Source organism: Python bivittatus, unplaced genomic scaffold, assembly GCF_059951505.1.
Source record: "Python bivittatus isolate LINGU-HERP-01145 unplaced genomic scaffold, Pbiv_v1 ctg000000_np1212, whole genome shotgun sequence".
Classification (NCBI taxonomy): domain Eukaryota; kingdom Metazoa; phylum Chordata; class Lepidosauria; order Squamata; family Pythonidae; genus Python; species Python bivittatus.
The window spans coordinates 1,055,406-1,080,753 of record NW_028277028.1 but is presented as its reverse complement, the minus strand read 5'-3'; the positions used below and the strand labels follow the sequence as shown (position 1 = coordinate 1,080,753).

The following is a 25,348-nucleotide window of genomic DNA, read 5'->3' as shown; positions in this document are numbered from 1 at the left end:
CTCTGAAACCTGGGTAACGTCAAATGTAAAAGGAGTAGAAAAAAGTATTAGGATAGCAGAGGAGGGCTGGTGGAAGGAAAAGAATGAACAATATTTGCCACTTTATAGAGAAAAATTCCCCCAAGCTCTCAACTAAAAGAGGGGAGCCAGGAGACCACAGTTCAGTGGTAGATGGTGCAGAATGAAAAATGGAGAAAGGCCAATTGGGCACCCCATTCTTGTGATCCTTCAGAAACCTTCTGGTCTTCCCTAGGTCTTGCAAGTACAGGTGTGCTATTTGGAGAAAGAATGGGGCATGTGATTTGAAGAATGAGGTCTTCCAAAGCACCATGAGAACAGGGCTTCTGCCATTCTCCAAATAGTGCACCTGTTCTCACAAGACCTGGGGAAGACTAGAAGGTTTCCAAAGGATTGCGAGAATGGGGCATGCAGTTTGGTGAAGGAATGGCATGAGCAGCTTGGAGAATGGCTCGAGCAGCCTCAGGAAGAAGGCCTGGTATGGTCAGCAGCTGCCTTGCATACAGTAGTCAGTCCAGGCATGCCTCAGCAGCAGCAGGAGGAAAACAGCGAAGGTCAGCTCAGCGTGGCAGAGCCTATGGAACACAGAGTGGCGGGGGCCACTGGGGCTTTGCACAGTGGTGGTGGGGTGACTGGCCAAGGTATGGGGCTTGAGGCAGCATTTCTCAGTGGCCGCAGCAGTGCTGGAGCTAAAGTAGAGGCCTGGGATGGTGGTGGCAGCGGTGGCAGCTGGCTGACACTGCTCAAGGCCCCGGGCCTCTACTTCAGCCCCAGCACTGCCACCAACAATTGCCATTATGCAGGGCAACCAAGATCAGGGGGAGAGATGGGTGGGGAGTTGCAGTGACCCTGCAGTTGTAGGTGTGGGTGAGCTGCCAAGCACCCAAATTTTGATCACGTGACAACAGGATGCTGCAATAGCTATAACTTCAGGCATGGGTTATAAGTCCGTTTTTTCAGCACCTTCGTAATTTTGAACAGTTGCTAAATGAATGGGTGTTAAGCAAGGACTACCTGTAGCCAAAATGAAAGCTTGCATTGCCTCTTATAAGGATGAAAATAGTTATCCAAAGCTATTGGTTGGGCATGTCTACAGCCTGAGGAAGAAATTCCTCTCCAGGCATCTTTCTAACCATCTAACCAGGATCCTCAGAGCTGCAGATATCCATGATTTCAGAGGTCTGGTTCTCAGAGCACATTCACAGCAGGAGCAACTCAATCCAGAGCAACCAGGGTGAATTTAAAACACTATGACAGAGGAAGGTAGGAAATAAAGAAACAAGAGAGAAAGGATTTCCACATGCTAGTAAAGAAGTTTTTATTAGGCCCAATTCATTTCAGATTTTTTTTTCCTTTTTCAAAGATCTATGAAAACAGAAATAATACAAAAAGGACATTAGAATGACTTGCAAGATATGTATTTCTAAAAATGGCCAATTTTCCTTGCATATATTCAAGTAATTCAGTAAGAGTCTAAAATAGAATAGCCTCAAGTTATATTCAAGTTACAAATTATTTATGAAAAGCATTCTTGTACGAGCCATACAGTATCCATCCTAAACTTTATGTGGGCAAAAGTATTAGAGCTCTGAAAATCAGAATTGACAAGATTCAGGCAACATTTGAAAAACACTGAGTCAGAGCACCTTTAGTAGAACACTGTATTTCAGATTTGTGCTTTTGAGCCATTTTCTCTATGTGTGCAATGTCACACTGGTCGTATAAAAGGGCCCAAGCTTGCATCATGACAACATGATGTTGCTTTTATAATTTCTCCCTTAGACTCTCTAGTACAGACTTCTGATAGGGTATTTTCTTCAATTATGTTGCTGAAATAGTATATTAATATTACTAATAATAGATGTAATAGTATATTTATTTTATTTATTTATTTATTAAACTTGTCTCCACCCCTATATTGTATGTATGTATGCATGTATGTATGTATGTATAAAATATACAGTTAAAATATTATATCTATTGCTTGCCTACAATTTATTCTCAAAAGGTGAGATAAAACTCTGGCAAGACTTGCTCTTTAAAAATGTATGCTAACCTTTGGGTGTTCAACATACTTATAGAACAATTTATTTAAGATCTCCTCTAAAATTCTCCAGAGTATCAATGTTCAACTAAGTTGTCTATATTCCCTAAGATTAAGTAGTGTAATAGTTCCCTAAATCAATCATTCTTTTTTGAAGCTAGAGACTACGTTTGCTCTGCTCTCAAAACGAACAGGCATTTTACCTGTTCAACATTATTTCTCAGAAATAATACATAAAGTTTTGACCTCATCAAATTGATATCAGCTAGTTTCTTCAGCACTAAGGTACAGTTCATCTAAATCTGAAGATTAAAACTCTTTCAAAATAAAACTCTTAGATGTGTAAATCTTTAGTTAAGATGGTCTTATTCAGTCCAAATAGCTTAAGGACTGCCAGTACTTAACAAAAATTTCCAGCTTTGGCATCAAATCTTTCAGATACTGGAAATTTGATTAATATTGAAGAACTTTCAGACTCTGTTTACATTTCTTTAAGTCTAGCTTCTCATAAAGAAACTGGATTTTCTGTATGCCTCATTCATATATGTGGGCATAAACCTTCACCATACAGATGTACATGCACACATACACACACACACACACACACAGCTTAGGTTCAGAAAAAATGAAGGGTTATGCCTCTTATTGAATGGCATGGAAAATCCACAAATCATTGTAATTTTAAATTTTCAGTAAAATGGAATGCAATTTGCAGGCAGAGAAAACTTAGAGGGAATTAATCTGCCACATTGCAAAGAAATAAATACCGGGATTTTTGGAACTAGGCTGCCTCAAACTCTGATCTTTGTAAAAAGTAGAAGTGCCTGTAATTTTCTAATTTTTTTCAATAGAGTTAAATGATGTTTGCAGACATTGACTTTTCTGTGAACATCAGTAAGCTAAATAAGCAGAAGAGTAAACCAATATATGCAGGGATTTTTGTCCAAGAGAACATTTCTAATACATGGTGGTAAAAACAAAAAAATTCTAGTCCTCCCACCCAAATTGTTTAACAAGCAGTATATATAAAAATAGTAAATATTCTTGAATTCTGGCTGGTACGAACTATGACAAAGTACAAGTGGACAGATACTGTTTTTGAAGCTAGGTTTGCATTCTGTAAAATGCCTGGACTACTATAATATTAATGAAATTAATTCATCTGGCATGGTTGATCTACATGAAAGCATCAACTATTCCACCAAATGTCATCTAATTTTGACCCTGTACTAACTTATGAACCTTTTTTCATTTAATAACAAAATCAGAGAAGCCTAACTCAACACCCCCTCCCTCTATTTCTGTAAGTACTGAAGGGATTGCATTCATAGTAGTAGTTTCTAAAGCGCTAAATTCTTAGTGCTACTTTATTAAAGATAAAAATACTGTATCAGTTTCTGAGTTTAATTTTCAAGCTGGTAATAACAGTATAGGATAAAACATTTAGAACAATTTTCAGAAGGCTGTTTTTTTCCCCTAGCAATTAAGAAATATATCAGCCTTGGTTCCGTGGCATTTTAGCTGACTTTGAGTCTTACTAGGCCCATGCTTAGGATCATCCAGTTTAGAGCCCTACATGGAAAAAGAGATGCCAGACATTCAAGCTAGCTTTGGAAAAGGCTGAGGAACATGAGACATTATTGCTGATACATGCTGGATAATTGAGAAAGCCAAAGAGAAAACACAGTGTTTCACTGATTATAGAAAGGCCTTTGCGTCAATCACGTCAAGCTGCGAAATGTGCTTAGAAAAATGGGAATCCCAGAACATCTCATTCTCCTCATGAGAAACTTATTTACAGGTCAGGAAGCCACAGTATGGACAGAACATGGTGAAACAGACTGGCTCCGGGATGGCAAAGAGTGTGACAATGTTGTATATTCTCCCCTTATTGAGTCAACCTATATGCTGAATATATGTTAAGGGAAACTGGATTCAAGAAGATAAACATGGTTTTAAAATTGGAGGAAGAAACATCAATAACCTGTGCTATGCTGATGACATTATTCTGATAGCCGAAAGTACAAAGGATCTGCAAGCTCTAGTAATAAAGGTCAAGGAGCGCAGTGAAAAAATGGGATTAAATTAAATGTAGAGAAGACCAAACTAATGTCAACAGGTACAACCATCAGCCTTAGAATTGCCAGTGAAGATATCAAAGTAGTAGACAGCTTCTGCCTTTTAGGATCAACCATCAATAGTAAAGGAACAAGCAGTCAAGAAATACGCCACTTGGTAGAGCAGCCATGAGGGCCTTGGAAAAGGTATTCAAATGCCGTGATGTGTTTATACTGTACCTACAAAGATCAGAATCATGCAAGCCATGGTATTCCCTGCAACGCTCTATGGAAACAAAAGTTGGACTTTGAAGAAGCAGGGTAGGAAGAGTATTGATGCTTTTGAATTTTGGCATTGGAGAATATTCCTGAGAATACCATGGATAGCCAAGAAAACAAATGGATCATCAAACAAATCAATCCAGAGTTCTCACTCAAGGCACAAATGACCAGGCTCAAATTATCCTACTTTTTTTAATTAAAAAGTTTATTGAGATATATAAAAAGTACAGTTAAAATACAAATCAAAAACTATAGAAAAGAAAGAAGATAGAACTAAAAGAAAAAAAGAAGACCTGAAAGACCACGTTAGGGACAGATCGTCATGGAGTACATCTATCTATGTGGTTGCTACAAGTCAACAAGTTGATAGCTCATCATCATCATCGTCTCATGGGGAAAATATGTATCCATAAAATCAGTGCTTAATGTGCCATTGTGGGCCTAAACTTTTTTATTAGTCTGCAGAAAGACCTGGAAGATAAATCCGATTAGGTTTTATTTGTCATGGCAAGTGTTCCTAGAATAAATTTAGAGAAATGACAAGACATATTATTTAAATAAAAGTTCGTTAAATCTTAGAGTCAAAGTAACAAAAGTTAAATGTAAGGTGATGATAAAACTAAATGTTTTCCTTTTTTTTTTTGGCCTTATTGCAATGCAAGGCAATGAATGCTTCAGTATTTTCTTTTGGTTAATTTTATGATCAAACATCTTTTGTCTGCTTTCCTGTTCTAGAGAAAGGTATCAGATCTATTTACCTTTTCCTTAATGGAGAAAGATAACTGGGGTGAGAAATGCAAGCAACTTAAAAGGAAGAGATGTCCAATGAAAAATGAATAGTGTTGTCCCCAGGAGCAATGAGATGTTGTGTGTTTAGTACAAAACAAGAACAAAACATGGGGGGAGGGGGGACAAAAATTGACCCGCTTGAGCTTCTTATAATATTCTGAGGAAGCCAGAACTGAATATTTGAATAAATACACATCTGTTATGGTCAATGTACTACAAGATTTTGGTTCCACTTGTTCCTTTCTATAAATTCAGATGAGAAAATGCTATTAAGGAAGGGGGCTAAAGCAGGGTAACTATAAAAAACAAGAACATCCCAAGAACATCTGCCTGCCCCACACACTCCCACAGAGAGAGCATCCTTTAAAATCTTTTCACCTTATAGGACCTAGAAGCTTGCTTTTTCTGTGGCTACTTCTGTTCTCTGGAACAAACTGTTTCCCCCTTCCTCCCCCCCAACCCCAACTCTACTTGCCTTTTAGGAATGCTGTTAAGCCATTCCTAAAACCAGCCTGGCTTCCCCCCAGGCATTTCGGGGCAGTTGAGTGGAGTCCCCTTTTGGCTATTCTTATTATGGTGCTTAGTTGCCAATTTTATATATTTATATTTTATATAAATATATTCATATTTATGTATTGTGTGTGGTTTTTTGTGATGTTATTCTTTTTCAGTTTATAGGAGTTGGGCAGCCTTATAAATCTAGTAAACAAATAAAAATAAAATAGGCACTCATATTCTCAGCTGACTGTTGAAGCTTACAGAAACCCAAATTACTTTATAAAAGTGCCAACATTAGTGCAATAATTAAAATCCTGAGTTTAAATCGGAAATCTCTATTTCATGTCCATCTTCAATCAAGGACTCTTTCTTGGTGATTTCAGGACAATTATTTGTTTTACTCACAGTTTAACTCACAGGCTTGTGGTGGGGAAAATTGGAGGAGGAAATGCTATGTTTGCCACTTCGCGTTTCCAGAATAAAGGCTTGATGGAATGCACAAAGTTCCAGAAGAACTGAGAATGGTTTTTGGTCTCAGTAATAATAAAGGTTGAGGGACAGAAAATGACAATTAGAATGGAGGAAAAGAATTAACTGGTCTTCTTGGGCCTTTTTGCGTTTATGGAATCTGCTGGAGGATGTGATGATAAACTGCAGGACAAGACTCCAGTGTAATTTATTATTGGAATGACAAAGATTCACACCATACAAAGTCTGTTTTTTTGTTCTGTGACGTCATGAAAGATGCATGCTGATCATTGATTTTTATACCACATGTTTTATTCTATACTTTAATGATGAAGCAGCATCATAGTTACTTTTGATGGCTGATGTGTTGACATTATTCCTTACCTAACGTTGCTTTCTATCCTTTTCTGTCCTATTCTTTGTCCCACTGGTAGACAGATGAAGAAGATGACATTGAGGTATGATTCTGGAAAAGAGCATGTTCTGTTCAAATCTTCTGTATGCTGTGAGATCTACTGATAACAGTTCAGTAGGAATGCTTTATTACCATGCTTTGTGGCTGGAATCCTTGTATCTGCAATTCTGTATTTTCTTAACTAGGAGTAAGTCCTTTTGAACTTAATGAGACTTATTTCTAAGTAGGAATGCATAGGATTCCTATTTGGATTGCACTAATAGACTACAGTGTGTTTAATGTCTGATATGGGTCTTTTTCTTTCAACATGGTGACTGTAATTGGTTATATGAAAAAGCATGGCAAGCCTAAGCATTATAGGAGATTTGCCACAAAGATTGCTAATCCTAACATTTCAAATTATTATAATTGCATTAGTTATAGAAATTGTGGCCGTAATCAAATACAGGCAGTCCTCATTTACCCACTGCAATCCGCTCTGGCGACATGCTCACTAAGCAACATGATTGCTAAGTAAACCATGTGACTGAGAGATGCTGCAAAAATCACTGGTTGCTGCCGTCTCATTTAGATACAATTCTCTCATGCAGCAATGCCAGCGTTACCCTCATTCCAGCGTGCTTTGTTGTCAGGCATCAAAATTAGGGTGCAAGTGCACTCATTGGTCCAAAAATGATTTACTAACATTTATTGCCATTGTATTTGTGAATGGTCACTAACTGAGGTAGTTGCTAAATGAGCACTGGCTGTATTACTGGAACAGAAAAGATTGCTATGGCAATTCTACAAGGTGAATTGAAGTGGAAAAAACAGGTGATACCAAATATCAATGATCTTTTTCCCTATTCATATTATCTTCATGACGGGGGTGGGGGTGGGGGGGACATCCAGTAAGGAATAGAACAAAAATAAGCAACTTTATACAGTCTAACCACAAACACAAGAAGTAAAGGAGTGCAAAAATGTATTCTACTGCAGATTGCTAACACTGTCAGGGAATTCACACTAGAAGTTGCACATATTATCTTTGCATTATATTTAGTGCTCTATCCTTGCTTTCTTTCACTTAGCTTCTGCTGGATGTAGGTAATTCTGCTGGATCTCTGCATCATATGGAAATGCATCATTTAATCATTTCCACTTTAATAAGGCAATAGAAGTGCCTTCAGATGACCTTGCCCATTGTAGCTCTGCATGAATCATTTTTCTGGCCTTGTGTGCTGCCAGTTAAGGGTCAGGAAAATGAGGTAGGCTTTTCCAAAGACGAGCAATTCTTAATTTCATACTCTGTAGAAAAGCTTTAATACACAGTGCAATATGAAAACTTGCCTTTGTACTTAATGAATGTTTTCTAACATTGCTATGTAACACAGTACTGATATTTTTAAAAAAACAGCTAACTACACTTATTGCCCATAAAATGTTAATTTAAATGTGATATTGGGAAGATCTTTTGAAGATCTTTATAAACAGTTGGACAAAAGTTAGCTTTTTTCTTTAGACATATTTCAAGTTAGCAATTATCTCTCCATATCTCACAGTGATTTTTTAAATTAGCAGTTAATATTGCAAATAACCTCTGAATAATGTTTATATTAAGAATTTGCTTGGATCACTACATTCTTTCAAAAGTGAAGATGGTTTTATTTTTTTAGAAAAAAAATTTTGCCTGCCTTAATACCATCAAAAATAATTAAAATATATTTAAAGTAATCACCAATATTTATTAGATATATATTCTGATTTTCTTTTATAGTTTGAATACAATTCTAAGGTATTTTCCCATTCGGATCAGCCTAGATCCGCGGCCATTTATATATATTATATAAATAATTTATATATTTATAAATATTTAAATTTAAATTTATAAATATTTATAAAGCCATTTATAGCTGCATGCTATAGATCACTGAGATGAATAATAATGGAAGGCTTCAATTACAGTATATTGGTTGTTAAATGTTTGTTAATTTCATGCCTAGGTTTTATTTAGTATCTGCCTTCCAGAAAATGAAAGGAAAAAAAAGGGGAGGGGCTGCTAATAGACTAGGCACTTGCGAACAGGGAAAAGCTGACTTATTAAAAGCTGAATTATTAAATAATGGAATAATGGGTGAAAGTAGAATTCCATTATCTTGGAATAATGATAAAGATAAAAAAGATGGTCAAGAAAGGAGTAGTAAAAATGCCAAAAATGGTTTCGAAAGGTTATCTATTCAGAGCAAGTAGAAACATAATGGTAAATACAGCAGCACTGACTCTTCAGCTCCTCATGACCAGTTCATGAGGTCACTTCCTTGTGCCTTTCTTCCCAGGCATGTTAGCACAGAGCACATGCTCCTGGACTACTTCATCCTGTAGAATGAAGCTAGCTAGATGCTAAGTTTTGCCTATCCCTACAAATGTTGTTCTTGTAAATAAATCTTCTTTCCCTGATAAAACCTGTTTCACTAATCTTTGCTTAGGTTAATTTCCACTCTCAGAAATGCTCACAAGCCCATACAGAATACTTTAGCTCCAACAGTATTATGTCTCCACTGATTGCAGTAAATGCACAAGGAGATTTCATAAAGAGAAGGAATAAAAGTCTCATGAACAGCTAAAGAAAACATTAGGGAAAAAAACAGATTTTTTTTACAATTGGAGACAAGAAAGTTTCAATCCATGGAGAAACTGGAAGGACCAGAATTCTATCTTGGTCATTCAGGATGAAAATGCTTCTGAAGACTCAAAGAACTGCCTTTCTTTTCAAAAAAAGAAATTGACAAAACCAGGACAGACGCAAGCAACTTGCATTGCTGCAAGTGACAGAGCCCTTGGGATAATCTGCCTGATGGTGAGTGACTGCCTTATTGTGCATTTAAGGGATTTAGATCAAAACAAAGACATCTGGAAAATCTTACATGAGAAAAGATCCAGTCTCTAAAATGCTTTTTTTTCAGAACGCTATGCAACACGCATCTGGAGGAGGATGGAAGTCTAAATCCACATATAAATCAAATAAAAGATGTTGCAAGTGAATTTGAGCAGCTAAACTTTAGTGGAAGAAACACTACTTGCCTTCATTCTTTGCCTAGAAGTTACCAAGCTGTGGTACACACCATAGAAATGAAAGAGGAAGAAGATATACATTTTGTGCTAAATTACTTACAAGGCTATAATCAGCCTAACTTAAAACGCAAGATGCAGTTGTTAAAAATCTGTTTGACCAGGAGAAAAGAAAGGAAATGTTTCCTTTGTAGTAGTACAGATCATTACAAAGAAATTGTCCTAGGAAAGAGAGACAAGACAAACCTTTTAGACTGCATTTCACAGGGGGTGATTCACTTCAGGCAAGTATAAGAAAAGGCCAGAAAGGAAATAGAGCAATGAATGTGAGAACAAATGAGCCACCAAATGGCATGTATTTTGATTCTGGCACAACTTCTAATCTTATCAAAGAGAATGGTTTGTTGAATTGAATGAATATAAATTTACTATTTACTTGGCAAATGGGTAAAAAAAATCACCTCAACCAGAAGAGATTCTGTTCTGCATTAGGCAAAGGCAAATTGCTCAACAATCACAGTTGCCTTATAAGTTCCAAATCTGGAATCAAGTCTACTCCCAGTAAAATATATCACAGAGAGAGGATGTGATGCAAGATTGGAAGGCATTCACTGTGAAAGATACCCTCCAGAAGAATGGACTATTTGAATTAAACTGTGCAGAAGATAAAGCAGGAAGAAATTGCAACCACAAAATTGTAAGCAAATGTTACGGGAGAATAGGACAAGAGACTAGATGCTATTGGAAAATTAGAAAGCTTAGCCAAAGGTGTAAAGTTGCAGCCATGTGTGAATCCAGGTGTGCAGCCCAAACACACTTATGTGAAAAGAAAAAGAGACATTAGAATTTGTTCACAACAACATTTGTAAGCCAGTGAATATCACCAAATTGTGTGGAAACAAATATTTCGTAACTTTCATTTTATATAAGATTTACTTTTTCCTTCTTGCTCAGTGAAAAAAGTCAAGTGTTGAAGACATTTAAAGACTAAGGAGGTTAGTAAGCAATAAATTTGAGGGAAAGCCTTGGCCTCTGTACATAGACAATGGGGTTTAAAGTATATGCATATATGCCAAGAGAAGAGAGAAGCCAGCTAAACTGCAGATGTGAGGAAGAAGTAAAGGTTAGATACACATACACTCCAAGGGATCCTGCCACAAAAACCATTAAAGTACGCAACATTGCTTATTATCCGATTCTGTTCCCCGTATTCAGACTCCAGGTACAGCCAGAAGAGGAAACTAATCAAAAGGGTTCCACCACAAAAGCTATTCTACATTACCACTAGAGAGCAAATGGAAGAACTCCCCACAGAAAAGAACATTAAAGGATGACAGCTACTGAAGAAGACAAATAAGGAAAGAATGCAGAAGAAACTCAAGCATATGGACAACATGTATCACTATATGCAATAAGAGGAACTCATTGAACTGAAGTACTGCCCATCAGAAGGCACACAAGCAAAGAGCACATACTCTGAGATTCTCCTACTGGTGGGATGCAGCTACCTAGATGCTAGGCTTTGCCTATCCCTATAATGTATTCCTGTAAATAAATCTCCTTACTGTTATAGTAATAAAATCTATTGCAGTTATTCTTGCATTGGTTGGATTCCCACTGTCAGGAATGCTTACATGCACACAAAGAATACTTGTACTTCTGATGTCTTGGAGGAGAATATGGAGGGAAGAATAGTAATGGAACACCTAATTCATAGATTTGAAAAATGTTAAAGGGCTGTCACATCACATCCTAGGGAACTAAACAACTTAATAAATTTGCTGCCTCTGTCTATTAAGATTTGCAATTTCTTGGGGACAAGTTATGTATTGCAAGACTGGGAATGGGGAAATATCCCCATCTTCTAAAAGGAGAAAATAAAGAATCCAAGCTATTAACACCAGCCAGCTTGACACTGGTCAACTAGAAAGATAATAAAAAACTAACATTTCTGTATAAAAGAATTATTACAGTAATGAGGATGATAATATACCTGGATTTCATGAAGACTTTTAACAAAATAATGTATGATATTGTTGTTAGCAAAATAGTAAAATATATCACAGAATTTTGATGTGAAGTTCTCTAAAATTGTATATAATCACAATGCTGCTATACTCCAGGACCCTTATCAACTTTAAAATTACAAAGAAATTAAGCCTCCATTTTAGAATTCCTTGATACCAGCTTCTATTTATTTTACAGGATTCAACATGTTTAAAGTTTGTCTAAAAAATTATTCTGGTCAATCCTGGGAAGTAGGAACAGGCATTCTGGGCATACATGGGAACAGACAACATGTGATCCCTCGTATCATGAATGGATTAATGTTTTTTATAACCTATAAATTTAACATTCCTGAATTTAAATAAATAATTATCTCTGTTCTGGTACCATGTCATTATTTTAAGGCTATTCAAACACTACTACATTTGAATCTTTTTTTTTTTCAAAAATGTATCTTCACAACGATAACTATATATTTAAATATTTTATTTATACTTATTTATATATTTTATCTCTTGGAACTTTTGAAACTATATTAGATCTCTAGAAATGCAGCATGAATAAAATCTACCAAGGATTGGCCTCTTTCTTTACTGATCTTAACTGATTAACTGATTGAACACTTTTAAATCTAAAAGTGATTCCTTTTTTCTTTCTTTCTTTTTTGACAGTCTGGAAAATTCTCCAGTAGCTCTCCTACACCTCACAACCAATTGCAAGGGCTGCAGAATGCTGAAGATGCTGTAGAACATGAGAACATGAAAGCGGTCCTGAAGACTTCATCTCTAACTGGAGAGAACACCGTGTTAGGAATACGGACTCGATGCAGGGCCAATCGAGGTGAATAGTTTGGATTTATATGAGGAGTGGTGATTCACTCTGTTTTTTAATTATTATTATTATTACATATATATTGAGTGATGAATGTAGCTGAGATGCAGATTTATAGAAGGCCACTGCCAGTTCCAGTAATTCTGGCTAAATTAAGACACAATGCACATGAGTACAATATACATAATCAGATTGTTCTGCAGAGTATGGGTATGTGTATTTATATTCAACACAGTTGAAATATAAATAAATATTTAATATATTATGAGCAGATGTTCTTAACCTGGGGTCCACAGATTTCAGGTTTTTCATGAAGTTGGATGAGGACAAAATTACAACTTTATTTATACTATTTTATTTTATGCATTTAAATACATTTTCCTGTAAAGGAGTTTCTCCAGAAACCTCGAAGAGGTCTATGGCACAAAAAGGTTAATAAAACCTGATTATGAGAGAGATTTTCAAGAGTACATATCAAATTATGGCTTATAAGCAAAATTTATCTGGAATATTTTATATGGGGCAGGTAAACCCAGAATAACTGATGCTTCTGAAGTTAAGAATACAATATTGTTGTTTCTCCTATAAGTTGAACTAGAGGCCTTTGTGTGTCTGAGGACAAAGATAGATGTGCACACAGACAGTTAAGATGTATGACAAGAGAACCCAACCTTTGATTTCCCCATTTCTGGGATAGGGCAAAATTATTCTGTCAAGGTATCTGTTTGGTAGTGGTGTTTCTGGCAAACCCAAAAGTAATGTATTTTATTCACTGATTTTTATGGGGCTCTGTAAATACTTAAAAGGCTATTGAACAAGTTAAATCCTTTAAATATTTGGGCATGGTTTTTCATAGCTCCACTAAACGCAGTGTGCACCAAAGCTACATTATCCAAAACACTCAAAGAACAGTAGCTGCAATCCAATCCTTTTACTTTACCAGAGGAGCACAGTGTATCCCAGCAGCACTGAAGCTATACTCAGCTAAGGCTCGCATACAATTACTCTTCGATGCCCAGCTAGGACCCTATCCTTCTTTTACACCTCTGGAAAGGGTTCAATCCAAATCCTTAAGGGCCATATTTCAGGTAGCCCCTTGTATCCCAAATGTAGCACTAAGGAGGGAAGCAGGGTTGTCCAAAGTCAAAACAGGTGCATGGATTTGTATTATAGCACGTTGGTTGAAACTACTGTTTTTCCCTACAGGTTTGGGTTCTTTCCTTATTAAAGATAATTATAAATCAGTATGGTTCAGGACTATCTTCCAAAAACTTCAATATCTTGGCTTCTCTAGTGAGGCATTTCTAATAGTGGGCTACGAGCATGCACTTGGTGAATTCAAACAGCATATCAAAGATCTGGAAACTCAGCAGGATCAGTCTGCTCTGTCTAAGAACGTTTTTTTGAGCAGTAAAGCCTTTTCTTATAAGCCAGCAAGATACCTAAATTACATCACTGTCCCCAAATTTCGGAGGGCACAGAGTTAGCATGTTGTAATGCTCTCCCTACAGCAGTTTTGGAGGGCCGATACAAAAAAGTCCCATATGAACTGAGATTGTGCCCCTGTGGACAAGGGACTATTGAAACTATAGCACATGTCCTGTTATACTGTATTTTCTATAAGGACTCACGAACCCATTTAATAAATCCTCATCTGATAAAATATCCAGGGAATTCTGATCTTTTTTACGTCCAGTTGTTGCTATCTGATCAGAATGATTTAGTTTCCCTGAACGTGGCTAAATTTTGTTATACTGTCTGCAAAATTAGGCAGATTTTGACTGCCCACTGATGATCCCACCAATCTGTAAATATATTATCATGTTCTGTTCACTTCATTTAATGCATTTTTAATGTATTTCATGTATTTTAATGTATTTTTATTTGTAATTCTGGTCTGTGACCGTAATAAAGAAGATGATGACTTAAAAGGCACAGAATATGACTTATGCCTCCCATAGGGTGACTGTCTAATATACTCAACTGTGTTGAATATAAATTTATTAAATATTTTGGTTTCCAGGCCATGTTGGTTCATGGAACCCTGGCAATGACGACTTGTCTAATGCTACAGAAGATGCAGCAGATGAGATAATGGATCGTATTGTCAAGTCTGCCACACAAGTGCCAAGTCAGCGTGTAGTGCCCAAAGAAAGAAAGCGATCAAGAGCAAACAGAAAGTCAAGTAAGTTCAACAGATAAACTGGTGATCTTTGCCTATAAACAAAACAAAAGAACAGACTTCAGGGATGATGAACTGGTTCCTTTTGGATTCTCCCCCCATCCACACCATGTATGTGCAGGCAATTTGGTTGGGTAGAAGAAGCTTTGCCTCCTATGTCAGAACTCTCCCTCCCAGCATTTCTCCCTCAGTCAGTAGCTGAGAGAAGTCACTATCATTTGTCTGTTAGATTTATATCCTCTCCAAAAGCCCAGATGGTTTACATAAGGAGCTCCTTTTATTTTCTCCCCATAACAACTCTGTGAGGGAGGTTGGATTAGAGAAGAGTGACTGGCTCAAAGTTTCAATGAAAAAGGATAAACTTTTAGAGCAAGTCTGAAACTTTAACCACTACATCTTATTGGATCTCTTAGCCTTTTGAACAAAGAAATGCCTCAACAGAGTGATCACTGTTAATTGCCTCCTTTATATGGAAGATGCACCTTTCCTCTGGGTTTTCTGCCCAACACTTCCCAGTCTGGGACTTCCCTGAAGGCTCCAGTTATCTGTCTGCAGGCAGCCGCTGTCCCCTGGGTTTGGTCCTTCTGCCTGGGTCTTCACCTCCCTTCTCTCAGGGAAGCCTCCACCCTCTTCTCCCTCTGGGGCCAGGAACCAGCCCCCACTCCAGCAGCCCAGCACGCTCACAGAGAGGTCTCTCTCCAGCCACCAGCTTCCTGCAGAGCCTCTCCAAAGGCCCTGTCTGCCTTGATGCCTCAAAGCAGCCCAGGCTCAAATGTGGCAACATGTCTCCCATTGTCTTTCCTCTCTCTTTTTCTCTCCTTTTACATCTCAAACTGGTAGCATGCCCCCCGGCAACTGAGGAGGTAGGTTTGCCCCCTAGTGCTTTGGTACCCAGCACCTATACACAAGGCTGGACTAATGGGAATGCTGCCTCCATCTGCCCCACAACAGTCCTGGCTAGCAGCCGGGGCAGCTCATCTGCCCTCGTGACAGCACAGCTGCACTCCAAGGCCATACCTGAGCCTCTTCTCCCCATTTCTCCTGTCTCCTTCTGCTGACTCACCACCAGCACAACAGCAGCCAGCCTGGCCACAAAACCCATATGCCACACCAGTTATATGCACTTGAAGTATTATTGCTCAGTTATTGCAGACTGAAGAATTGGATAAGTTTATTAATCCATGGCAACTAACTGCACTAACTATTTTGGGGTGCTTAGTGCCTTAGTACCCAGGGGGGCATGAGGGGGATTATCCCTGTTGCTCTGATAGAGGTGATGGTAACCTCTCCTTGAGCTATACTATCTGGCAGGCTTTCTATACATGTGAAGTAGCATTTGCCCTGAAACTGGCTGTAAGCCAGGATTGACCTATTGCAAACTTTTGAACAATTATGCTTTCTCACCATCCTTGCAAAATTAGGGCTTTTTTACCTCTCCCTCACCTCAGCAAGTTCATGTACAGTAACAGCAATCCTAAAAACATTGTACTCTGGCTGTGACCTATCAGGCTATAAGTCTGGGTGGATCTAAGCTAGGGTTTCCTATCTATTGGGGGGAGGAATTATTGAGTAACAAAATCAGCTCTGATATTAACCTTTGCTCTCCTCATTTCTGTGTTTTCTTTATCAACAACAATGAAACGTGAATAAGAATACTTTACAGAAAATAAATCTATTGATTTTCAGATTTTAGTTCCATTCCACACACTGTAAAAGAGAGAGTAGGGGAGAATGAGAGGCTTATGAGTCTAAAGTGTGATGATCATCTAAACAAATGGAAGAACTTTCTTGGTCTTCCAGGAAAATTTGAATATTTAAACAAAGTACTTCACATGGATACAAAAACATTACAACAGGATTTATAACCTGTTTAATGGAGTAACACCATTAAATGTAGAATGTGAGATATTGCTTATAGTGATATTTTATCAGTATTAGGTATACTTTTAAAATAGTCTCTATATATTGTCTACCTACAGTATCTTTCTCTGGATTATATCCCTATCATTCTGGGAGTCACAAAAAGCAGCCTTCTTATTGTTCTTTTTATCCAAAGACTCAGGACACACAGAAATAAATGCAGGTTTACAACTTTTCAGTGCTCCCTTTCTGAAACCAAAGTTTTCTTCACTCATTGATCTAGCAATGTGTATCTGCCCACTCAGAGTCTACCTGGCTAGACTAGGTTGACTCAAGGATCAAGGCAAAATCCTGTGCACATACCTTCTTCTATTTGGTAACTTCAAAGAACTACATTTTCCATACACTTTTATAATTTCCAACCTTGGCACTTTTCTCACACTTCCTGGTACTCTTCCACCAGTGCCATTGCCTTATCCAATTCACACAGAAACCATTTTCAATGGGAGCATTATATCTTTTTGCCCCTTCTTCAAAATTGTATTCTCCACATACTGCACAGTCTGAAATATTCCAGAACAAAGCCTTCTACTTCTAGGGCTCCTTTATGCAAGTCCATTCATATGTTCACACAATATAAAGCACAAGAGGGGGGTATGTACAAGGTGTCTGTGTGTCCATCTCACACACACACATCATCATCACATCTTTAGTCTTGAATAGGGCTGCACTTTCCTATTCAAGGCTGGTGTGCAAATTGGAGTGTCATCTTGGACTCATAGCTCCTGCTTGAAGAACAGGTGGCAGCTGTGGTCAAGAGGCCTTTTGCAAGATCTATCGAGGACACCAGTTGTACCTATTCCTGGATCAGGAAGCCCTTCAAACTATCACTCGTTCCTTGTCACCTCAAGAACGAACTATTGGAAGGCACATGGGGCTGTCCTTGAAGACCACCCAGGAGCTGCAGCTGCATGTCATTGGTATGCCTATGTGACAACACTACTGTGTGAGCTGCATTGGTTGCCAGTAGGATTTTAGATACAATTCAAGGTGCACCTATAAATCCTTTCATAGCATAGGACCTGGTTATCTGAGGGACAGTCTATCTCTGTTAACTAATTACAACCTTAGTAAATCTTATTTTAATTACTATACTTAGGATTAGGACTGAAAACTAACTTCCACTGGGAACTAAGAAGTACCATATTTATTGGTGTATAACACACACTTTTTTCCCTAAAATTTGGGGTTGAAATCCTAGCTGCACATTATACGCCGATATGCCCTGCGGCTTCTCACCTCAAGCAGCAGGGCTGGGAGAGCAAAGCACCGGCAGCCAGGATGGCATTTCTTTTTTTGGCAGCTGCTGCAACCCAGCGCTGCTGCTCCAGATGGCCCCAGGGGGAGGTGCTGTGCAATGCCCCCCCTGGCTGGCCACCTGCTAAGAGCTGTGCCCAACCCCTCTCAGAGACTCCTCTCAGATCGCCCCAGGACCAGCAAGCACAGAAGACGCAGCTTTTCCTCCAGCTCCCTGCGGCCTTGCCCGCTCCTCTGTCCTTCCCATCGGGAGAAACATTGGCGCCTTTGGAGACACAGCTTTGAACAGGAAAGCCAGATGCTCCCAGGCAAAGCGGGGTGCCTCCCGCCACACCAAGCCTCTGACCCTACACATCTGCTCTTTGCACTTTGCTCTGACACACTGAGTGCTGGAGAACTAGGGTCCCCAGACTCTCCTGTGCTCCCAACTGCGCAGTGCAGCCTTCGGAGGAGTGCCAGTTCCCTCACCCGGGTGGCGTGGCATGTGGCACTCACCTCTCCGGACTGCACGGTCTCTCAGCCTGGCAAAGTCAAAGGCCTGATGCAGTGGGAGGTGCCCCGCTCTGCCTGGGAGCGTCTGGCTTGCCTGTTCAAAGTCCATGTCTCTTCTGCTGCAAGACACACACAAACATGCCCCTGCTCTCAGGGAGACACACACACACACACACCTCTGCTCTCTGCAAGAGACACACACACAGACACGCACACCGGCGCTTACCTCTTCCTCCTCCAGGCGCAGCACGCTCGGGACACCAGCTGGTTTGCAAAGTTGTAGGCCCCGGGGAATGGGTGGTGCGCAGCTCCCTGCCCGCCCTGTTTTAGCAAACCAAGAAGCCCTGCGGATCTGCACTTTGCACTTAGCTCTGACACGGTCCCCAGACTCTCCCATGTTCCCAACGTCACTGTCAAGCCCTCAGGGGAAAGGGCTGCCCCTCTGCGCCAAAGTTTCCAAAGTCGCCAAAGGAAGGAGGGAGGAGTGGGTGAAGCTGCGGGGAGCCGGAGGAGAGGCTACATCTTCCGTGCTCGCCAGTCCTGGGGCGATCCGAGAGGAGTCAGGCACAGCTGTCAGTGGGCAGCCAGGGGAGCGTTGTGCAGCTCACCGTGGGCCCCGCACCTCCCCCTGCGGCCATCTGGGGCGGGTTGCGGCAGCTACCAAAAAAGAAATGCTCTCCTGGCCGCCAGCGTGGGTGATGTTGCTAAAGACTGCAAACAGAGGAGGCATACCCTAATAATAAATTACTGTACCCCCCAATCCACTCGGACCACCAGGGACTTTTAGCCCCTACTGGTCCACCAGAGATCTTACCTGCCTGCCTGCTGCAGACAGATAAGCAGGAAGGGAGGGAATAAGTACCCATATGGTAATAAACAGACTTACCATTACCACACACTACACACAACTAATAAATACTAATGGCATACACACACTACACACTACACAGCCTACAACATACAAAAGAAGTGCTTTTTCTTTCATATTACGTATTTACCTTATAAGTGGTATAAATATTAATAAACAAGTTCAGAGCTCCCTTTATTTTGCTTCCAAGTCATTTATTTTAAATTTAAGGGTTTTTTACTCAAATTTCCTTCTTAAAATTAAGGTGCGTGTTATACGCCTGTGCGTGTAATATGCCAATAAATACGGTAATCTGTTAGTAAGCTGTGAAACCCATGAATAGTATTCTGTCTGCTGTGCAATGACTTGATTCCACACTCAGATATTTACAGGTGAAACTCGAAAAATTAGAATATCGTGCAAATGTTCATTTATGTCAATAAAGCAACTCAAAAGGTGAAACCAATATATGAGATAGATGCATTACATGCAAAGCGGGATATGTCAAGCCTTACTTTGGTATAATTGTGATGATTATGGCGTACAGCTTATGAAAACCCCAAATTCACAATCTCAGAAAATTAGAATATTACATGACATCAATAACACAAGGATTGGAAATAGAACAATATCGGACCTCTGCAAAGTATAAGCATGCATATGTACTTAGTACTTGGTTCAGGGCGGGAGGCGGAGCTGGCGTTGCGGCGGTACAGTGTGCGATCTTGAGCTCCCAAGATCGCAGCCGATATCTCCGTTGCTGGATGGTCCCGAAGGACCCAAGCCGTCCCGTAGAGACAGCGACTATATAGGGCACGTCCTGTAGAACCCAGGGACATCGCAAAGTCCCTGGTTGATCCAGGAGAAGTCCCTAAAACCAGCGACGGAGTGGCAGCCATTAAGACTGCAAAAGCCGGGACAGCTCCAAACGGAAGAAGAAAGACAAAGTGTGTCAACCGGGTGAGATGGACCTTTACTATCTAACTTTTCTTAGAGAACACCCTAAGTAATTTAAAGTGAATTTTTAAAAGTGAAGAAAAGTGGGATCAAGCGGCGAGATCGAGCCTCTTAAAAAAAAACCTTTAGTTTTTCAATTTTCCCTTTTTATGGATTTGAATCTGGCAACGTGTGTTTTTTTTTTAAACTCAACTGGACTGGCTTTTCTTTTCGATATTTAACAATTTTTTATTTTAAGCTTCTTCTTTGGGATTAAGATCTCTTTTAGTGCCCTAAGTACTTGGTTCAGGGCCCTTTTACAACAATGACTGCCGCAATGCGGCGTGGCATGGATGCTATCAGCCTGTGGCACTGCTGAGGTGTTATGGAAGACCAGGATGCTTCAATAGCGGCCTTCAGCTCCGCTGCATTGTTCGGTCTCGTGTCCCTCATCTTTCTCTTGGCAATGCCCCATAGATTCTCTATGGGGTTCTGGTCAGGCGAGTTTGCTGGCCAATCAAGCACAGTAATCCCATGGTCATTGAACCAGGTTTTGGTACTTTTGGCAGTGTGGGCAGGTGCCAAGTCCTGCTGGAAAATGAAGTCAGCATCCCCATAAAGCTCGTCTGCTGAAGGAAGCATGAAGTGCTCCAAAATCTCCTGGTAGACAGCTGCGTTGACCCTGGACTTAATGAAGCGCAGTGGACCAACACCAGCAGATGACATGGCTCCCCAGATCAACACAGACTGTGGAAACTTCACACTGGACTTCAAGCATCATGCATTGTGTGCCTCTCCATTCTTCCTCCAGACTCTGGGTCTTTGGTTCCCAAATGAGATGGAAAAGTTGCTCTCATCAGAAAAGAGGACTTTGGAGCACTGGGCAACAGACCAGTTCTTTTTTTCTGTAGCCCAGGTAAGACACTTCTGACGTTGTTTGTTGTTCAAGAGCGGCTTGACAAGAGGAATACGACATTTGAAGCCCATGTCCAGGATCCGTCTGTGTGTGGTGGCTCTTGATGCACTAACTCCAGACTCGGTCCACTCCTTGTGAAAGTCCCCAACACTTTTGAATGGCCGTTTCCTGACAATCCTCTCCAGGCTGCGGTCATCCCTGCTGCTTGTGCACCTTTTTCTTCCACACTTTTCCCTTCCACATAACCTTCTATTGATGTGCTTTGATACAGCACTTTGGGAACATCCAACTTCTTTTGCAATTACCTTTTGGGGCTTTCCCTCCTTATGGAGGGTGTCAATGATGGTTTTCTGCACAACTGTCAGGTCAGCAGTCTTTCCCATGCTAGTGATTCCTATTGAACCAGCCTGAGAGACCATTTAAAGGCTCAGGAACCCTTTGCAGGTGTTATGGATTCATTAGCTGATTAGAGTGGGTCACTTTGAGCCTAGAATATTGAACCTTTTCACACTATTCTAATTTTCTGAGATTGTGAATTTGGGGTTTTCATAAGCTGTACGCCATAATCATCACAATTATACCAAAGTAAGGCTTGACATATCTCGCTTTGCATGTAATGCATCTATCTCATATATTGGTTTCACCTTTTGAGTTGCCTTACTGACATAAATGAACATTTGCACGATATTCTAATTTTTCAAGTTTCATCTGTATGTCTACAATGCACCAGTTGTTCTGTTCAGGAAAGTAATGCTTTGTCTTTACATTTGTACTCACTTTTCAGTTTGTGATATTGCCACAGTCATATATTCACACCTGCGAGTGAGAGGGATACACACAATAATACTTCTGAGTGCTCCCATATAGGATTGTGCAGTTTGTCTTTTAGTATATTCATGCTATCTTTTTCTTTCCATTTCTGATTGCACAGTAAGGAGGACACTTAAGAGTGGATTGACTCCAGAAGAAGCCAAAGCTTTAGGTCTGATGGGCACTTCGGAGATGCAAGTGTGAGGACAGCAATCAAGTCTGCTAGAAGAAAAAACATCTTTGTCTTTCTTTCACGCACACATGCCATCAACAGTCTTTTTAAGTTCAGCCCTCTGCCTGTTTCAGCTGCTATTTGTTTTATCCCATTGCTGCATGACACTGAAGCAAATAGTAAAGTCGGAGGGTTAATTTTTTAGACGTATATTACTGACCACTACAAAAATAAGTTATGGTAACAGAAGTTCAATTGAACATTGTGTCACACTCATTCTGTCAGGCTGCATTGATATATCCTTGGAGAGAGTTGCCCTTGGCCCATCTTGCATTGTGTGAAAGGTGTTAATGCTCATTTTCCTTGCAGCATATTGTAGTAATTGTAAAGCACTATGTTTTATCAATTCTTTAAAGAATTTTTTTATTGAAGTTACTACTATCTTTCTAAAGGTAGAGAAATGTACTTTATTGTTTTTATCTTTTCACCAGGAATGTAAAATGTATGTCAATTTGTGCATACACACATGCACACCTATAGAATCCAGATGCCTATAATGTTCCTTTTTATAAAAATACACTGATTTGGAATTCTGCTAGGATAGTACGTGAATATCTTCTGTCAGTCAAGCATAAAAATGAAAAACAAGTTAAGTTATACCAGAATAGTTTGAGACAAAATACTATTTCCTATAAAGGTTTAGATAGGAAAGTAGTGCTCACATTGGGGCCCATTAAGCTGCTTTCCTCGTTCAATTTTATAACATTTAGCTATCAATCACATTAGGATTTTGCTAACATTTGCTTTTCTCTCACAAACCTTGAAGACACAATAAGGAAAACAATTGCTTTACATATCAAACTTGTTCCACATCACCTACCCAGTGGCGTTCTTCCAACTTCAGTAGAGTTTAATGGTGATGAGCTTCCAGGCTTCTGAGCAGCTGCACTTCTTGGCAGCTCACAGTCAATGTGTGGTACAGAGCAAACCATTTTCACCTCTGAAGATGCCAGCCACAGTGGCTGGCCAAACATCAGGATACCAAATAATTAAACCATGGCCCATTAGCCCAGAGGCCCATCACCACTGGACTGACACTGACCATGAAAGTCTGCATCAATATATTCTGCAGAGTTTGCTTCCAGAAGTAAATAATCTATCATTTAAAGAATATGCTTGAAATTTCATTACACATACTTCCATGAGTTGCATTGGTTTACAAGAGATACATAACCAGATTGGAAAATTAGAAGAATCAAGGGTTTTTTAAGGTTGATTTAGGTTTTATGAGTATGGCAACATGAAGGAACTTTTTATGTTGAAACATGATTTTAAGCTAGTAGCATTGTCTAGCATTGGCCCGATGTGGTTTGGGGTTGGTAAGCCTTGTGATATTATACATTATTCTGGAGGATTCTAACAAACTTTATACAGAAAGTAGTGAATATCCAATCTTTTCCAATAGAGGTGAATATGTGTAGCTCAGGGTTGAACTGTGGAGTCCTTGGGGTTCTCTGAGCTTGGTTCTTCTCTTGCAAATGTTTCATTACCCGACTAGGTAACATCTTCAGTGCTAAAATGGGATGGGGTTTGCTCTCTATTTATGTGCTGTGGCCTGCCTTGCCAGTGCTGGTGAGAGTGGGGGTTTTGTTTTGCTCCTCTGGTAGTTCTTTGATTGGCATATGTTTGCTGCTTGATTGTGTGCCTGGTGGTAACCTTTGCTTATCTGGGTGATGATTGCTGGTGATTGATTGCTGGTGAGGCAATCTTCTGGTCTTTTGTCTCTTTTGAATAGTATGTGGATACCTACATACTACCAGAGGAGCAAAACAAAACCCCCACCCTCACCAGCACTGGCAAGGCAGGCCACAGCACATAAACAGAGAGCAAACCCCATCCCATTTTAGCACTGAAGATGTTACCTAGCCGGGTAATGAAACATTTGCAAGAAAAGAAGCAAGCTCAGAGAACCCCAAGGACTCCACTATACAATCTTTTTTTTTTTTTAAGTGTACTTCTGTATGAATAAGAGCCAGCACAGTATGGTGGTTAAGGTGCTGGACTAAGAGTGGGGAAACACAGATGCTAGTCCTCCCTTAGGCACTGAAGCCAGGTGGGTAACCTTGGGCCAGTCATTCCCTCTTAGACCTAATCAGTATCAACTGCTGCAACAAGCTAGTTAAGAAAACAAAACCCCATATCAAGTCATGCACTGATAGCTTTGCTATGTGAACTAGGTCAGCACAGTGCAAAACAAGTGGACCCCACAATAAGTGGGATAAGCAGAAAGAGTAACAATCTGTACCTCTTTACCTTTAATAATGTCTCTTGCTTGACTGTTTGATTTTGTTCTGCAACTTACCTGGACCTATATGGATGTAATATGGATCTATAAAAGCTTCCACTGGGCTGCAGAATTACACATTTTCCTCCTGTTGCATTACTTTTTAGTGATTCTACAGTAACATGTAAGTACTTTGTTAATAAACCTAGTTGTGTTTTCATCAAGAAAAAAGGCATGATTAGTACAATGAATGATACTGTATCAATCTTTTTTTCTCCTTTAGCATTTTATTTGTTTCAAAAGGACTAAATTAATTTTTGGTATTTCTAAATTATAGGCATCAGAAACATTTTTTGTTGCTTATATCAGAGCTATCAGGACTTTGTGGTGCTTCAAATAATTCAGGAAAAGCACTTCAGAGCATGAATGCATGTCAGCAATTCTTTAAAGCTGGGCAACGGGGGCTGCTTTAAAGAGTTGCAGAGAGGTGCTAAGTTCACATCTTCCCACATACTCTGAGCACATTTTTGAACTTAAGTCCAAAGCACTGCATAGTTCAAATAGCAATAAATGTTTCTAAATTTTCAAAATGTTATCAGTAAGGGAAAAGACCCATAAAATAATGATTAAATTGATTAAAATACTGTCAGTGGGATCATATGACCTGACTCTGAGTGCAACAATAGAGCTTTCAAGAATTCTTGTGCCCTCCTGATGGCAGACCAACACAAATGTTTGTGTCTCTTCATCTCCTTCCTGGTGAGACTTTTTGTATGTTTTCATCCTAATGACAAGCCTTCCTGCCCCACCTTCTTTTCAAACTTTCTGATACTTGAATTTCTGTATGTTGGAAAGAGCCAGCTTGAATTGGAAAGAGGAGCAGGTGGCTTTGTCTCCAAGATTGGAGTCATGTTTGTCACTTTTGCAGAAAAAGATACAAGGAATCCTATTTCTTATGGATTGCTGGCTATCAAAAACCACACAATTTTGTCTACAATTTCTCAAAATAAACATATAGGGTTAATTTAAAAAAAAACTAAAATGCTAATCACAGTGTAGAGAATGTTTTCAGAAG

General features: G+C 39.5%; 1 protein-coding gene across 10 annotated transcripts in view; it reads left to right on the top strand.

The window, feature by feature from the left end:
• FHOD3 (formin homology 2 domain containing 3) overlaps positions 1–23,850 on the top strand; it is a 330,045-nt gene extending 306,195 nt beyond the window's left edge. For 6 of the 10 annotated variants that reach the window (XM_088132739.1, XM_088132890.1, XM_088133023.1 and 3 more), the window contains 4 exons: positions 6,591–6,614; positions 12,298–12,466; positions 14,481–14,642; positions 21,939–23,850. In XM_088132739.1, the coding sequence (XP_087988865.1) occupies positions 6,591–6,614; positions 12,298–12,466; positions 14,481–14,642; positions 21,939–22,021 (438 nt within the window). In that variant the 3' untranslated portion in view covers positions 22,022–23,850. Of the gene's footprint in view, positions 1–6,590; positions 6,615–7,641; positions 7,819–12,297; positions 12,467–14,480; positions 14,643–15,479; positions 15,503–21,938 lie in introns of those variants that run through there. The other 4 variants (XM_088133068.1, XM_088132660.1, XM_088132801.1 and 1 more) reach the window with 3 other exon arrangements.
• Positions 23,851–25,348: the final 1,498 nt, after the last annotated feature.